Below are 17,797 nucleotides of genomic sequence, written 5' to 3' on the forward strand. Positions count from 1 at the left end.
TGCATGTTTCATTGACACAAATTCACTGTAATGGGATTAACGAACTGGGGACACTGTTTCTAAAGTGCAAACTTTTAAAGCGTGTATTGGTTATAACGCGATTCCAGCCCTTTCAGTTTATACGGTGCTGCTATTGTTAAAGTACCTATTCAAGATGGCTCAGGGAATCCCTGATGGACTCAATCTTTAAGCCTCTCTTGCTTCTCCCTGGAGATCATACTCTGTGGCAGTCTGGAATATAAAACTCTTACACATAGTTTAGTTTAAATTATTACCTTTATTTACCAATGGCATCAATGTTACACAATAACATAGATACCTACAAGTCAGGCTTGAGTTAAGGTTCTAAAACTTTTAGTAGAGTAACGGTGCCAGCTCTTAGTCCTAAGAGCCCTCTCAGGCTGCTCCCCTTATTGCTGCAAACAAGCTGTCTTTATACAAAATTTGGTATTAAAGTTACAAAAACGCCACATGTCCTTAATCAGTTAAGCAGCAGTAAAATGGCAAAAGTTTGCAGAGGAAGTGAAACTCATTGACATGTCTGAGTATGCTGACTAATTAAGCTACATGCACATCAAAGTGGGAGCCCTGATCAGGCTAGGCTAAATGGCCAATTGCTTTGGCTAGTACATCATAACAAGGAACTAGTCTAAACTATGTGGAAAAGGTCACAAGGTAACCTTGCTCAGCAAAGATGCCCAGTAATGTTGTCCTAATAAATGGCTTTTTCTTTTAAAATCATCTTAGATTCAGAGAATGCAACTTAAATTCATAACATTCCCAGATCTTGAGCTCCAGGGAACAGCAAGCAAACATTCAATCCATGACAACACAGTGTTCATTCAAATCAGACCGTAAAGGGTTAACCTTTCCACCAGCTTCTGTCCTCTGTCTGTCTGTCTGTCTCTCTCTCTCTCTCTCTCTCTCTCTGTGTCCCTGAAGCCTTCAGTCAGTGAATGTAATTTACAGAAGAATGTTTTCTCTCTCTCACTCACATGAACATCTTCAAACTTTCTTACAATGTCAGTTTCAGCCTTTGTGTTTCCCTAGCTTGTAAGGGTAATGAGACAGACACCTTCCAGAACAGTCAAGATTACGGAACTGAGCTTCATTAATTCAAGTATGCTCAGTGTGGTGTACATGAAAATGTATCAGGATTGTTCTGTTACGTGTATATTCCACTCAGCTTAATAAATTAAAAGTTCTTTTCCTATTGAGTATGAGTTTTGTTAAGTGTCTTCGATATAAACCAGAAATTTAATAATCCGACATCCAACTGTGAAATATATGCACTTCTAGCCCTGGGGGTGAGAAGGAAGTACTGCCACACATTCCACAAGTGAACAAATGTTCTCACCTTATTTACACTGATCCATTGACACTAAGAACAGATGTACTTAATTCTGCTGAACAAATGCCTCCCCCCGCCACTGAGGTTAAGCGCTTTCCCGCATCCCGCACAGATGTGTAAGGCTACCAGCTTTCTCACTATTGTGCGATTTCCTTCCAACACAAGATTGTACGAGAACGGAACTACCACTTTATAGCAGAACTGACTGAAGAGCTGTTGAGGACTCTGGGTTTGTATTCGATAGAGTTTAGAAGGATGACGGGATCGGATTGAAATTTACAGAATACTGAGAGGCTTGGATAGAATGGATGTGGAGAAGATATTTCCATTAGTAGGAGAGACTAGGACCCAAGGGCACAGCTTTAGAGTGTAGGATCGACTCTTTAGAACTGAGGTGAGGAGGAATTTCTTCAACCAGCGAGTGGTGCATCTATGGAATTTATTGCCACATAAGGCTGTGGAGGCCAGGTCATTGAGCAAGACAAAAATAGATAGATTCTTGATTTCTAAGGGGATCATGGGTTACAGGGAGAAGGTAGGAGAATGGAATTAAGAAACAGATTAGCCGTAATCGAATGGCCGAACAGACTGATGCGCCAAACGGCCTAATTCTGCTCCTATATCTTATGATCTATCCTAGTTAACTTGGAGTTGGTGAAAGAGAGCTGTTTTCCTGAAATCTCTGAAGTCATTGGGATGTAGGACCCCGTAGAATGTAATTCTAGGAAATTCCAGGATTTTGACCCAATAGCAGTGAAGGGACTGTGATGTTGTTCCAAGTGAGAATTGTGAGTGTGATGTGGTGGGGATTGGGGGAGCTGGGTGGAGGCAGATCTTGCAGGTGGTGGTCTTCCCCATGCATCTGCTGCTTTTATCCTTCTTTTCGTAAAGGTCATAGGTTTGGAAGGTGCTCTAAAGGAGTCTTGGTGAGTTACTGAAGTCTATCCCCTACCTGGTGCACACTGCTGCCTTTAGTGACAGTGCTGAAGGAGAATGAATGTTGAAGATGGTGGATGGTGTACCATCAAGCAGCCTGCTTTGTCCTGGATGGTGTCGAGCTTCCTAAGTAATGTTGGAGCTGCGCCCATCCAGGCACTGCTATAAGTTAGAGTTTCTGTAAGTTGTGTTATGAGTGATAATTGCCCACATCTAGCCTGTGGTATATTTTGGGCAATTCAGTATGTCTTTATTCCGATTTACACAGCTCCACTGTTTTAGATATTTAGAGTCATAGAGATGTACAGCATGGAGACAGACTTTCCGGTCCAACCTGTCCATGCCAACCAGATATCCCAACCCAATCTAGTCCCACCTGCCAGCACCTGGCCCACATCCCTCCAACCCTTTCTATTCATATACCCATCCAAATGCCTTTTAAATGTTACAATTGTACCAGCCTCCACCACTTCCTCTGGCAGCTCTTTCCATATATGTACCACCCTCTGTATGAAAAATTGTCTCGTAGGTCTCTTTTATATCTTTTCCCTCTCACCCTCAACCTATGCCCTTTAGTTCTGGACTCCCCGACCCCAGGGAGAAGACGTTGTCTATTTATCCTATCCATGCCCCTCATAATTTTGTAAACCTCTATAAGGCCACCCCTCAGCCTCCGACACCCCAGGGAAAACAGCCCCAGCCTGTTTAATCAACCTGTTGTATTGTTACTCTTCTGAAATAGGTGACGCTTGAACACAGGACCTTCTGGCTCAGAGGAATGCTGTAAGACTCCTAGCTCCACTATTTTAGGACAAGTCAACTCATCAACCAGCTGTTTATACCTTGTTAAAGTGCGATTAAGTTAGTGATCAGACTGCAGATGTAACACATGAGGATGGCCCTGTGCTTAAAAATATGTTGATTAGTTGGGACTTTGATTTTAGTCAAAGTAGTTATTAACAGTGATAATACACTGGTTTTTAATTTGCCAACGTTGTTGATGGAGCCTGATGATTTCTCCTGTTTGTACAGCCCTCCAGGATCTCATGTTGAATGGTGTAAACAGCTCATTGCTGCTACAATCTCAACCCAGCTTTCAACGACAGCAGCTCCAGATAACGTCTCCAAAGATTACCGGGTAAGTGATGCCAGTTTAAAATTGTAACACCTGCAGTCTTTAGAGTCTGTTTCTCACAATAACTCTCTCCTCTTTCTCTTTGCCTCCTCTTCAAAAATACCCTGCCACTATCAGCAAAGCTTTGTGTGTCAATCCAAGTAATTAGCAGGAGTTGTGCGAGGGTCATTTTCTGAGTCATCCTTCCTGCTGGTTAAGCATCTCCCTAACACCCTCCACAATCTGCTTCATAACTTGGGCAATAAAAACTTAACTGTGGGTACAGATGGATGTTGTTACACTCTAATGTCTCATGGCATTGACCTGATTTATGTACAATAAAAAATATGGAAAATAATTCTTGCTTTTACGATAGAAGTATTAGTGACATCAAAGAAGGTAACTATTAGGTGATGCAGATTACATTCTGTGTTTTAGATTGATGTTCTGGAGTAAGGCTCAGCACTGGTATCTGTAGCGCAGTATAATTTAGTTAAATGCTTTCATTTACAGCAGGTTGAAATGTTTCAGTGTTGCATGCAATGAAAGCAGTAAATGCAGAGGCAGTGCTGTTGGTGAAGGATAGAAAATCTATTATTTGTGTTCCTCTTTAAAGAGGATTTACTCAACTACAGAACTAATAAGGCAATAGAGGATGTTGGCCAAGTTTTGAAGCAGTGGGTGTTTGATCCTCCATTTAACGTGGGTGGGTGGGTAAACCGATGGTTTGGATACAAAATTGGCTCAGACACAGGAAGTAGAAGTGTAGTGGCAAAGAGTGTTTTTTTCAGACTGGGAGAAATTTATGGTGGTGTTTCACAAGGAGTAATTTAGATCCATTACTCTATTCAGTTTTTTTAAGAACCTAGACTCTAATGCATGGAACCAATTATAATGCTTTCAGACGATGCCAAACTTTGGAAAGTAGATGAGGATAATTAGTGTGTTCAGGATGACCTAGGATAGGCTGGTGAAATGGATGATAGGGTTCCATCCAGAGATTTGTGAAGTGATGCTGTTTGGGCATCTAAAATGGAAAGATGGTACACTAAGTGGCAAAATATTGCCAAGTGTGATGAGCCCAGAGATCCTGATGTCCATATACATCAATCCTACGAAAGGTGACAGAGCAAGTTCATAAAGTGGTTGAAAAAGCATATGGGTCATTTATGTTTATAGAGTGGAAATATGCAAGCAAAGGCATCAGTGCCACAAGTGTACAAATGATTGTTCATATCTCAGCTGGAGTGTGGTGGATGATACTGGGCTCTACACTTCAGGAAGCTGTCAAGCTCTTCGAGAGGACTCAGGATGTGATCTTATTATGAGGGCCTGAAGTTATGAAGAGAGGTTGTAAATATTAGTACTGCCCCCTACAGAACAGAGAAGGTTAAGACATAATCTTAAGAGAGGTCTTCAAGATGCCCCGAGAGTTTGATAGATGAGTAGGAACAATTATTTTCTCTGGCAGGTGAGCCATTAACTAGAGAACCTGGATTCCATGTAATTGGGAAATGATCTACAGAAATCCAGAGACATTTTCAGATAGCATGTTGTTGGAATCTGAAACCACTACCTGAAAAGATGGTGGAAGCTGATTCCTTAAGTAGTGTTAAGGAGTTGGAGAGGTACTCAAAGGTGGAGGAGCTTATGGTCAAAATCTGGAAATGTGAGGCAAAGCAAAATTATCGAAGAGATGCAACCAACTGAATGGTCTTATTCAATGCTGCAAGTGAGACTGCAAACAGTATAATCAGCAAAGCACCATCTCATTGCTTCTCCATGAGTGCTCTAGAATATTAGAGTTGAACAATCTAAGTCTGTGCCCAGTTAGTTCAAGGAAGGAATGATATTATATTGAGGAGGCGATGTCCTTTTATGTTGGATGTATAGGTTGTGAAAACCTTTTGACTGTTAGCTGTGTAATATTCCAGCCATGGGGGATTATTCTGAGAGTCAAGTGGTGATGCTGTCACATGATCAGCCGATACTTGAGATGGTTGTCAACTGTCACATCAATGACTGAAAGGGGACTGACCGTCTTGAACCCTAACCCAAACCCATAAGTTCTAGACAACTTTAATATAACTGAGAACTCCCATTATTTGGACAACGACACGACAGAACTGACTGCAGGAACCTTGCATTGGAATGTGCTGTTAACAAGCACTTTCACTATGACACCTGATTGAGATACACTTGAAGAAACTGATTAAACTTTGCAAACAGTTCTTCCCTTCAAATCTAAATTTACAAAAACGAGTTGCTGTAGTTTCTTTTTGTCTGTTGTTGGGGTTCTGATGATTTATTGCTGGATTTTTCCCCACTCGTTCCTTTTTGAATAGATGTTTACACTTGGTTCTTCAATGCTGTATTGGTGTTTTGTGTAATATACCTCTGTTGTGTGCTCCCATTGCCAACAGGAATGGCCCTATCTATACTGTCTGACTTGATCATAGCTTTACAACATCTTTCATATCATTTGACCAATAATTTTATGGTATTTATCTCAGATTCTTCCCAAACATCTCTCTGTCCATTACAGGCAGTGACATTACTCCAGATCCACAGGATCTCACACGAAGTCTGGATTATTCCCATTCCACCTTTTTGCAAAGATGACATTTCCTTATCCTGGTTTCCACATCTTCTCTGCTCTGAAAACTCCACTGTCCATATTGGGATTTCTGAAATCCCACCCTTTCCCAATGGTTTCTTCTCCATGATGATTGTCAATATCTCTGACATGGTCTGCTGCCCTTATACAGCGGACTGCCTGTGGAGAAGAATAGAAAACAGAATCCTGGAGGAGGGTAGTGTTGGTATCTTGCTAGAAGTGGTGAAAGAGGATCTGGTGAAAGTGGCAGCTGATGGGTGTTCTGCTCCAATGGATGGTCTGCTCCATTGCCCGAGCCACCGTGCTCATTCTCCTCTCAACAGCAGTTGCCAAGGAACCCCTTTCCCCAACCATCAACACCCATCAGCTGCCACTTTCACCAGATCCTCTTTCACCACTTCTAGCAAGATACCAACACTACCCTCCTCCAGGATTCTGTTTTCTATTCTTCTCCACAGGAAGTCCGCTGTATAAGGGCAGCAGGGACAGCAAATGTCTTTTTACCGTCTCCGGTGCCTGAGGCCTATGTGAGACAGTCATCTTTATGAATTTTTGTGTTGTTTGCTGCTCCAGGTCTCCTTTCTTATTTCTTCCAGTCCGTTACCAAGAGTTAAAACCCGTTTCCACTTTTCTGTTTTTTTTCCTTCTGTTTCCTACTTTACTAAACAGATTTCTAACATTTTTGTTTTGATCAAGGGCATGCACCAGGAGGGGTAATCTGCCCATTTTCTTTACAGATACTGGCTGACTGCTCTGCATTTGCAGAAGTTTTGGTTTTAGTTTCTAATTTCCAGTATTTACTTTTCATGTATCATTTACTCTTGACTGTTGACAGTAACACTCTGAAAATCTCTATCAATCTGTGTCCTCAGAAAGAATCTTTCCATAGGCTGTTGCAGCTGACAGAGAAGAACTTGGTTTATGTTAAGCACACTTTTCTGATAGACTCTGTGACATTTTCAAAACAAGGTGCCCTGCGCCCAGTCTCCGCGGGTATTGGTTTGGCTGCCATATTTGTGGAGACCATTTTGTTTAGGGTGTCCTTCAAAATAGGAGTTAGGCCCTGCGTCTATGTCAGTTTGTCTTTTTGGTTCTTTGATGGGATGTGGCCGTCTCTGGTAAAGATAGCTCATCTTTAATGTCCATTGAGCTGGGTGGCTTGTTAGGGTCTTCTCAGAGTGCAGGTAAGAGTCAACCACATTGCAGTGGATCTGGAGTCCCACCTAGGCCCGACCAAGTTACCAGATTCCAGAAGTGAAAGTGATGACCAAATGGTATTATCACTAGATTATTAATCCAGGGATCCAGGTAATGTTCTGGGGACTTGGGTTCAAATCCCACTATGGCAGATGGTGGAATTTGAACTTAATAAGAATCTGGAATTAAGAGTCTAATGATGACTGTGATCTGTTGTTGATTGTTGGGGGGAAAATACATCTAGTTCACTAATGTCTTTTTTGGGAATAAAGCTGCCATCCATACCTGGTCTGGCCTACATATGACTCCAGACCCATGTCAATGTGGTTGACGCTTAACTGCTCTAGGATACTGGGGATGGGTAAGAAATGCTGGCCAAGCCAGCGACGCCCACATCCCATGAATGAATTTTTAGAAAAACAACATTAGTGAAGCAGAAACAAAAACAGAAATTGCTGGAAAAGCTCACCACGTCCAGCGGCCTGCCTGTGGAGAGAAATCAGAGTTAACGTTTCATGTCCAGTGACCCTTCTTCAGTACGAATGTGCCAAGGTGGGTTTTTATGATAATGAATGTGGTCACTATTCCTGAGGCTGATTTTTCAATTCCAGATTTTTTTGATTGAACTCAAACTGACACCAGCTGCTATGTTTTGGGATTTGAGTCCATGCCCTCGCTACATCTGCTGAGATTCTGGATTCCCAGTTGAGTGACAGTGACCCTCCCCTCAAATAAGGAGTCTCATCCCTGTTGTAAAGCCTCTATTAAAATCAAACTTGTGACAGTGTGGCATGGGGCAGATATCAGACCAACTCTACTCATGAATGATTAGTTGTCCCAAAACAGAACTAATTATTTTAATCTTGTCAGACAGTGCAGCTTTTCTGCTCTGAGTCCACAGGAGCTGAGGTTGTCTGTCCCCTGCCTGAGCCCATTCCTCACCACATCCGATCTTGCTTCATTGTCCACCACCACCCCAAAGACCAGAACCCAGATGAGGACCAATTGCAGTCCTTCCTGCAGTGTCCCATTGGGCTAGGTAGTTGTGGGGAATTCACCACAGCTCACCTCAGTTTATCCTGGCTGTGCTTCGTTTCCCTTCACCTTCAGGCCTCCGGCATCCAGGAACTGAAATACTGGGCCCAGGACTGAAAAAGTACTGAAACAAAAACCAAGCCCAGGACCATTTCTATTTTTTTGCAGCTTCCTGCCTCTCTCCACACAGTGTCCCACTTGGCAATCTGTCTCTGGAAGCCCGGGACTTCTCATTGGCACGGGTTGAAAGGTTGACGGCTCAGACTTGTAACCGCAGAGCTGAGGAACCATGGCTAAGAGTGGCCCGACTGCCCTCTGCACTTAACCTGAGCTGTATGAGGAAGCTGCTGTCCTGAATCCTGTCAGAAGTAACATCAGAGGTTATGCTGCCAGTGTTCCACTCCTTTCATTTATTTTAAGGTTTTGATTTCTCTGCTCTCGCCCTCTGTGTGGCTGTCCAGCTGAAGGGGAGGCCTGGGCTCAAACTGCTGCTGAAAGAACAAGCCCCATGGGACGTTTTCTGTATTTGCTTGTTGTTTGACATCAGGAACTCTCTGTACAGGGAATTGCAAACAATAGGCCACATCCTCCAGTCTCTCTCCCTCTCTGTCTTAAGTGCCTCAGAGTAATGGCCTATTGAAGCACTGTGTTGCCTGTGTTTGCATGCTGCTGGGAGACTTGTGTGATCACAGTGCTCACCAGGACTAACACATAGATCAAAAAGATTACAGCTAAACTGTCTGCTCTTATCCTCACGGCTTCACCCACTTCACCCTGTGAGCCCTCTCTGAATGATTACTGCTAAGTGGTGCAAAAGTGACAAACTGACGAGTTACATTGTGGATTTCATTGCTTTTGTGATGTTATTTTGTTTTTGATGTCACTGGACTGGGATGAGGAAGATTCAATGTTGAGAGACTTTGACCAGGATACTGAATGTCCTTTATTGACTTCTTGTTAATGTATTTTAACTAACAGGGTCTCAGGAGGCCTAATCTAAGGGTAAGGATGAAACAGATCAGGAGCATAGCAGGCTTCTCTTCTTTCGTGTTTGTCTCTTGTACTCTGATGCAAAGCTTCCAGTGTGTTTGGCCTCATGTTTCCTGTGTTTTAGTGTCAGTAAAACTGTTATACTTTCTGCCTCCTTTTAACGGAGTGGGATTTTCAACTTTTGCAGTGCTTATTAAAACAAAACTGCCGTTGACCAAGTTGTGTAGCTTTGTGGCAATTTGTAGCACAAGGATTTGCTCTCAGCCAGTGTCATTCCTGCTCCAAGCATGTAGTAGTGTAACAGATCACCCCTATCCCTAGACATTTAAATTGAAGCCTGTTGATTTGGTGTGAAGCAGGCAGGTGGGTTTCTAAACCTCCCTCAGTTCTGATTTTGTAACATTGATCGTGAGAACCACTGTTAAATGCTCACAGAACAATTGAAGTTGGGCTGGTTTCAAATAGTTGTGTCTTCAAGTCGCAACACAGCCACAGAAACCACACTGAAAATACAGACACATCCCAGGTGATGACATTGAACTAAGGGATTTATGGTTAACACTGAGGAAGATGTTGGCAAAGGGTTGATTAATCTGCAGAATGGCTGTGTTAATTGCCAAGTGAATATCAATGTGTACAAAATAATAATGTCTTAGTGAAGGAGGGACAAAGAGACGATTAATTCTGTTAGATTAAAAAAAAAGAAGGGCAATTGAGAGATACAGCTCATTAAGACACTGTTCATTAAGGCTGTAACAAAAGTAAAACATGAAGCTGCAAGCATAGAATTTGGAAGCAGAGAAACTATGTTAATTTTATGTAAATGTTTGGTGAGACCACAGTTGGAGTAGTCTAGTCTGCAAGTTAAAGCATATAGAGGCACTGAAGCACTTTAAAAAGATTGATGAGGATGATAGCAGAAAGAAAAAAATCGAAAAGGGGGGCATTAGTTGGTAACCTGATCGAGGCCTTTAAGATTATGTAATGGATGGAGAAGGTAGAATCATAGAATCCCAACAGTTTAGATAGAGGCCATTTGGCCCATTGAGTCTGCACTGACCCTCCAAAAAGCACCCCCTATCCCTGTAACCCAGCATTTACCATGGCTAACCCACCTAATAGCCTGCAGATCCCTAGACAGTACGGGCTAATTTAGCATGGCCAATCCACCTAATGTGCACATCTTCGGACTGTGGGAGGAAACCGGAGCACCCGGAGGAAGCCTACACAGACATGGTCAAACTCCACACAGATTGTTGCCCAAGGCTGGAATCGAACTCTGGTCCCTGTGCTAACAGCAGTGCTAACCACTGTGCCACTCTGTAGGAACATGGGAATTGATCCCAGTTATGGAGAGACCAAACCTGGGCCGCATACCTATACAAAAGCAACTGATGAATCCAATTAGGAATTTGGGAGGAATCTGTTTACCCAAAGAATAGTAAGAATATGGAACTTGCACCCACCCCAGTTGAGATGAGTAGCTTAGTTACATTGAAGGGAAAGTAGTTAAACAAATGAGGGAGAAAGGAATGGAATAGATGGGGTAGGAGGAGGCTCGTGTGGTATATAAACCTCTGCATGAACAATTATGACTGAACGGCCTGAGGTCTCTGTACATAGTGTCAGAGCTCTGTGACCCTGATTAAAAATATAGACACGCTGGTGATGTTTTCTGTAGTTACTGACAGTCACTGAAATCCCATCAGAAATACTGCCTGACACTCTTCACTTAGTATTGACATTTTACAGTACAATCCCCCTGTCAGGATCAACTCTCTCTGTGCAATGCTCTTGAGTAATAGTACGCTATTAGTATTTCAGCTTCTAGGAACTCTAATCCAAAGACTGCAACCATAAGCATAGGTTTTGCATACAGCAACAGAATAAGTAAGAATGTGTTTGTTAGAATAGGGGTTTTACTTTTTACTCTGTAGTGATTCTATGATTCTACATTTTTGAAGGCGGCACGGTAGGTCAGTGGTTAGTACTGCTGCCTCACAGCACCACGTTCAATTCCAGTCTGAGGCGACTGTCTGTGTGGAGTTTGCACATTCTCCCCGTGTCTGCGTGGGTTTCCTCTGGGTGCTCCGGTTTCCTCCCACAGTCCAAAGATATGCAGGGCAGGTGAATTGGCCGTGCTGAATTGCCCACAGTATTAGGTGCATTAGTCAGAGGGAAATGGGTCTGGGTGGGTCACTATTCGGAGGGTCGGTGTAGACTTTTTGGGCCATATGGCCTGTTTCCACACTGTAGGGAATCTAATGAATATCAAATAAAACAAACCAACTAAATTAACAGCCCTTTAAAGACATACAATAATATAAATCAAAACTTTAAAGGAAGTTTATTAATTTAAATTAAAATATTGTTCTGGGCTTGCAGATACACTTTCAGGTCCCATCAGTCATATAAGGCCTCAAGCAAACTGCAGGACATAGTGTGCAGCAATAGCGGGGCATGGACATAAGGGATATATGTGCATAAATCATTGAAGCTGACAGGTTAGGTTGAGACGTTGATTGAAAAAGCAAGCGTGATTCAGGTCTGTAAAAATAAAAGCACACTGAAGACTTTACGGTGGACATTTGCAAACCATTAGTTCGGTCTTAATTGGAATATCGTGTACAGCTCAGGGCACTGCTCTTTAGGAAGAATGCCATTGTCTTAGGAATGGTGCAGAAGAGATTTATAAAATGCTGTCAGGGATGGGGGCTTCAGTGAAATGGATACATTGGAAGCTGGAGTTATTCCCGTGGAGAACAGGAGGTTGAGAGGAAATTTAACAGAGGTTGTTCTAAACCGTGATGCCTCTAGGCAAAGTAGACAGGAAGAATTTGTTCCCATTCACATAAAGATTGAGAGTCCAAAGACACTGCTAGACGATATTAACCAGTCAAAAGAATTGAATCTGAGATGAAGTGAAACAATTTTCTGCAGGATATCCAGAGGATTTAGTTTGTGATGTTTGAAAGGATGATGGAGGGAAAAAGGGATTTGGATCAGTACTTGAAGGGGTTCAACATTCAGTGTGTGGCTGTTGGATTTACTGGATTGTCCTTGCTGAGTGTTAGTATAGACTTGATGGCCCAAGTAAATAACTTATATGTTAGAGTCGATCTGTGTTTGTATAACTTCTCAGGAGAGTCAGTGTTGGTGGTTGTTTTCAAATGAATAGCATCTCCTGAAGCCCTGGGATCCTCCGGTTAACTGAATAACTGATTTAGAATATTGTAACTTGGAGCAGGAATAAAAACTAGTGAGGCAACTTCTTAAAATGAATATTACCAGTGAATATTTTGCACTAACTGCTTGTTATACCGTAGGATTATCTCAAACAGGTAATACCAATATATTCCCAGAACCAGCTCATCGCATACACACTTGTAAACTTGATATTTGTGATGCCTTTGAAAGAGATGTTTAAGTACAACATTAGGCAGGGTAATATTCTTCCTTTTTTTTTGTTAGTCTGTTTCAAATTCAATATTAGATAAACCTTCCACATTTACAGATTTTTTTTTCCCGAAGCAACTCATTCAGAGATGTTGTTACACAGCTCAGGAGCAGGGGAGACTTGAACATGGGCCTCCAGGCTTAGAGTAGGAACATTACCACTGTGCTACAAGTACCCTCAATGACACATACCTAATGCCAATCATTGTGATGTTCTTCCTCTTGATTCACACCTAAATAATTCTTTATTGTCAGAGTAAAAGAGCATTTTGCCTAAATTGGTTACAGATTGTAAATCATATTGTATATAAAAAAAACCCTTTCCTTCTGCACACTCTGTAGAGTTTTTGAAAGATTGGGTCAGTTTGAAACTTGAAATTGGTAGTTGTTGCAATCAGCAGTTCAATTGGACCCTCCTGTTTAGTGAAAATTAGGCCGGAAGTAATTATCAGCAGTGTATAACTTGAACCATTTATTTCAAACAGGTGAAGTTCACAAAGACTCATTTGAGGTGAAATTCAGCACTCTGAACACACAAAAGTATACTTAAGATGTTTGAATGAATCATTCTGTTGTAATATTGATTGAAGTGGTAGCTTTGCACTTATTATGATAAATGCAAGGTTTTTTTTAATCAAGGTGTGCAGTCTGGTGGAAGGTGAAAATATTTTGCTTTAATTATTTTCTCTCTCATTTTGAAACGGCCCTTTCTGTGGGTCAGAAATGGATTTAAGATGTGTATTGTGACAGTTAACAGATTTTGAGCTTCCAGACCTTCAGAAAGGTGATCGTTTTGGAATACAGTTCCTGGTAGAAATGGTGAAATGGTTAACATTAGGAAGTCCAAGATGAGGGCTGTGCCTTTGAAGCCACTTTTCGGTTGGTTCATCCCTAAAGGAGATTGGATTTGTTGTTTCCGAATGTTCTGTGCTGGAACTGCCAATTGGGGATGCTCGCTATTTCTGGTCAGTGCCCTAAGGGTAAGAGCTGACTGCATTATGGAGAGGAGACAGAATGATTGGTGGGCATGGAGGAGATTCTATCATGACATCCTTGGGTTTAAATGTATTCTTGTTTGTAGATATTTTTTAGTCAGCCTGTTCAGAGATGTCATAACACATATCTGGAGTAGAACAACCCTAATCTAGAGCAGCTACACCCTCCACTCTGAGTTAACTGTGGTTCTGGTGTTCAGTTATCACTAACTTTAAACATGAGACATTATGGTAATCAGGGACACATTCAAGCACTGAATGATTTATTAAATAAGTGATTGCTGAAATTTCTGTATTGTTGTTTTCATCGCTGCTCATGCATGTGAGGGGAAATTGCAGAAGTTGGGACTGTTGTTCATGAAAAGAAGGTCTGTCTGACAGGAGACCTGATTTTGAGGTTATTAAAATCATGAGCAGGCTTGTTAGAGTAGATCTGGAAAATTCAAACACGGTGGTTTGTATGTGGAATGGACTGCCAGAGGAAGTGGTAAATGCAGGTACAGTTGCACCGTTTAAAAGACATTTGGACAGGTACATGGATGGGAAAGGTTTAGAGAGATATGGATCAAATACAGGCAAGGGGGACTAATTTAGTTTGGGAAACGTGGTCAGCATGGATAAATTGGAGTGAGGGGTCTGTATGACTATAAATTATTCCCAGTTGTAAAAGGATCATGAACAAGAGGACGTAGATTTAAAGTGATGTGCAAATGAAACAAGAGTGAAGCAAGGAGTTAAGGTGTGTAACTCACTGCCTGGAAGTATGGCAGAGGCAGGTTCAATTGAGGCATCCAAGAAGGACATTGGATTGTGATTTGGATAGAAATAGTGTGCAAGGGCATGAAGAAAAAGCAAGAGATTGGCATGGGGTAATGATGCTGGTTTGAAGAGCTGGTGCAGTCAAGATGGGCCAAATGGCCTGCGTTGCAAGACATTCTGTGAGGACCAATGACATTTAGTTTAAAATCAGAATGTTTTAAAACCACAAAGTTCTTTAATGTTACAATCTGACTAATTTAGATTAAATGCAGCCTGTGAGTAGAATTTTGGCTTGTCAGTGCAGTTGTAGCCCTGATACCCAAAACCAGGCAGTTCTCCAGTGTCATTGCTGATCCTTAAGCTCACACAAGGCAGGATCGAATCCCAGCTCTGGATTCTCTGTCCAGGTTTTAGAATAACGCGAACAGTCCACTGGCATCAGTTTTCCAGTTCTTGTCCACTGATCGGAAATCAGCAAAATCTGGCACTGGCATCTTGTGGACCATCCTGAATCCTGACACCTCTCATAGCAGGACAATTATGAAACAGCTAAAGGGAGACCCTGAGACCCATTATTCAAACAGCATGTAGGGCACATACCACCAGTTCCAAAGCACGAAGGCGGATACCCAGTCCATTCCATTTGTATTTTTCATGTTGTTTCCCATTATCATTGTTGGTTTTAGTCAATAGATGTGAGCTGTTCAAACTTTTTTTGTTGCATTGAATTAAAAAGCTTTTTTTCTGTTTAACTCAGTGTAAAATGTACATTTTTTTAAAAGGAAGGAAAGTCTGTAAAATTGCTCCCCAATGTGTACTAGCTATTCCTTTTGCTGTAGTGTTTGCACGTTAGTAAACTGTAACATATGTTACCTCTCACCTTGTGCATGCTCCCCTGCTTCCCCCCTCCGCCCCACTGCTGACGTTGATCTGCAGGACAATCAGGATGGCTGCAATGGGTCCTCCCATTCTGATGCTGACCCTGAACTGGGTGTTCAATCCTTGGCAAGTGATCTTTCTCTTTATTGAAAATGTGTGATTTTTTTTTTCTTCCCCACCACTCTCCTTAAACCTGTAGCTGACTTCAGCTAACCAGCACCTACCAATGAATGAATTGCATGCAGGTATTTTGGTTTTCAAAACAAAACAAAAATCCATGTCAGCAAACTGCTCTCTCGTCTCCGACCAAAAGTACCCATTCTGTGTTGCATGATTCAGCAGGACAGTGCTAATCTGAATTGATTAAACTGCACAAATCTTCGCTGCATACTGTGCTTTACTTACAGTTTCCTGTGCCTCTCAGCTTGGCAGTCACTGTAAGACCAACAGTAAGGGCGATCATTCTCTTGATTGTTTGGGGGTGGTGTTCAACTTAAAAATATACTGGAGCCCATATCCAACTGTGATGCTGTTTACAAAGCGAGCTCTCAGTTCAGAGTGCTGAAGTGTACAGGGTTCAGATTAGCAGTGTTCCACAGTGTTACTAAAGCAAACCATGAACTGTGCGGTGCTTTCTAACAATGCATTATATAAATATGTATGTTTGTGAAATGGAATGTGCATATATCGCAATAAAATGCTTCAGTGAGGTTAATTCATTAGTTTGATGTAATGGAGTAATTGAGCTGCTCTGTAATGGAATTCTACACCACTAAGGCAGAAGAAAAAAGGCTCATGCTGTGCTTGTGAGGGATTGGCTGTTCATCTGCATTCATGCCACGCAAAAGCATGTATAATGTTAATCCTGTTATGCTAAATTACTGCAGGTACTTTGTACATTCAAGATGTTTTATTATTCTGCGCTGTATCCGCAGAACGGACTGCAATCATCCATCATCAACAGAATAAGGTTAATGATCAGAAGTGAGGGTGACCATAAGGCCTGCTTTCTCCAGCACAGTCCCTGATCTTCACTAACCGTGCTCAGTGTCTCAACAGTTTCCTACAAGTAGTTCTGAACTCCTAGTTTCCACCTTTGTTTTGTCTTGAGGGAGGACATCTGTGTGAAATTTTGTCCTGCCTGTCACATCCCATTGTATGCAGCAGACCTGCATGCCTCCTAACATTTGCTCCTTGTCCTCTCCCAGGGACCTGTCACCATCTGGGAGCAAATTGCTACGGATGCTAGAATATGTACTGAAAACAAAAAATGCTGGAAATCACAGCGGGTCAGGCAGCATGTGTGGAGAGAGAACAAGCCAGCATTTCGAGTCTAGATGACTCTTCACCAGAGCGGATTGGCTGATCTTGTGGATGCTGATTGCCCCACAACTGATTACACCTTTAAATGATCTAAATAGCAGGGTTGCCTACTTTGGAACATAGTCCCAGGGATGTCATCATTGCAGAGCCTCCCACCTTCAGCTGCCTCTCCTTCCTGAACATTGGTTTTCCAATGTGTCAGCCCCCTTCCTGTGGCTTCTCAATCTGTCCCGGTTTTGACTTTTGAACGTGTGGTCACCTGTTCAGAAACCAGAGAATATTATGTCAGTAAGGTAGCAACCTGAAAGATTTGCACACTGTAACTGCAGAAATCATGCTGTTAATTAAACCAAGCTTTGTGAGCAGGGTTGGGGGCAAACATCCCAGAATAAAGCCACAGATATTGCTCTTAATTTAAGCTGCCTTTCTTTGATGGCCTGAAAGCCGTGACAAAGAAAAAGATGTGTTATTTAATAGTTATCTGCTGTGAACCATTTGTTTCAATTCCCTTATTATTTTGTAGTGGGTTTACTGTTTCAGATTAATGTGAAATATGAAAGGAAGGGGCGATTTTAATTTGAATTTGTGAAATAGCTTTGAAATTTCCAGGTGGGTGGGAGGAAACTGTGACAGGTTTAGGTAACACTGGAGCCACTTTATTAAGAGATGGAGAAAGAGAGGTGACAGAATGTGTGCGAAGAAGGTGAGAGTAATGGGTGGGCTGTGCCTTTAACTGGGTTTGGTTAATTGTCAGGTGCTGAGGGATGGAAATAAACTGGCTCAAATGGAGGAGGCACCACTTTTTCCAGGGGAAGCTATCAAAGCAATTGGTAAGTTTCTGTATTTTATGTTTCTAAGTAGTCGTTCAACTTTTTCTTTTGAAGAAAAGCTTAAATTGACCAAAATGAATAATAGCATTCCTTTGAAAAAAAAACACCAAAAGTCATATTGGCTCCCGTTTCCAGGGACCCTAAACTCCGACAGGCATAATGGGTTGAGAGCTCAGTGTTTTAAGTTTGTGCAAAATTGCCTCAGCCTTGCCTTGAGATTGGTGCCTTATACAAAGTCTCAATAGAAGCCAACTGTGTACAGTAATTGACCAGATTTTTGTTTTACTGTGCTTTCATAAAAAATTTTTTTTGAGG

General features: G+C 41.9%; 1 protein-coding gene across 5 annotated transcripts in view; it reads left to right on the forward strand.

Annotated features, from left to right (window-relative positions):
• Window positions 1–17,797, forward strand: part of mtmr1b (myotubularin related protein 1b) — a 99,107-nt gene that overhangs the window by 17,946 nt on the left and 63,364 nt on the right. The window contains exons 2-5 of one of the 5 annotated variants that reach the window (XM_072595542.1): window positions 3,320–3,425; window positions 9,229–9,252; window positions 15,387–15,455; window positions 17,407–17,482. In XM_072595542.1, coding sequence (XP_072451643.1) covers window positions 3,320–3,425; window positions 9,229–9,252; window positions 15,387–15,455; window positions 17,407–17,482 — 275 coding nt within the window. Of the gene's footprint in view, window positions 1–3,319; window positions 3,426–9,228; window positions 9,253–15,386; window positions 15,456–15,511; window positions 15,575–17,406; window positions 17,483–17,797 lie in introns of those variants that run through there. The other 4 variants (XM_072595544.1, XM_072595543.1, XM_072595545.1 and 1 more) reach the window with 4 other exon arrangements.

The sequence above is a fragment of the Chiloscyllium punctatum genome, chromosome 25, assembly GCF_047496795.1.
Source record: "Chiloscyllium punctatum isolate Juve2018m chromosome 25, sChiPun1.3, whole genome shotgun sequence".
NCBI classification, from domain to species: domain Eukaryota; kingdom Metazoa; phylum Chordata; class Chondrichthyes; order Orectolobiformes; family Hemiscylliidae; genus Chiloscyllium; species Chiloscyllium punctatum.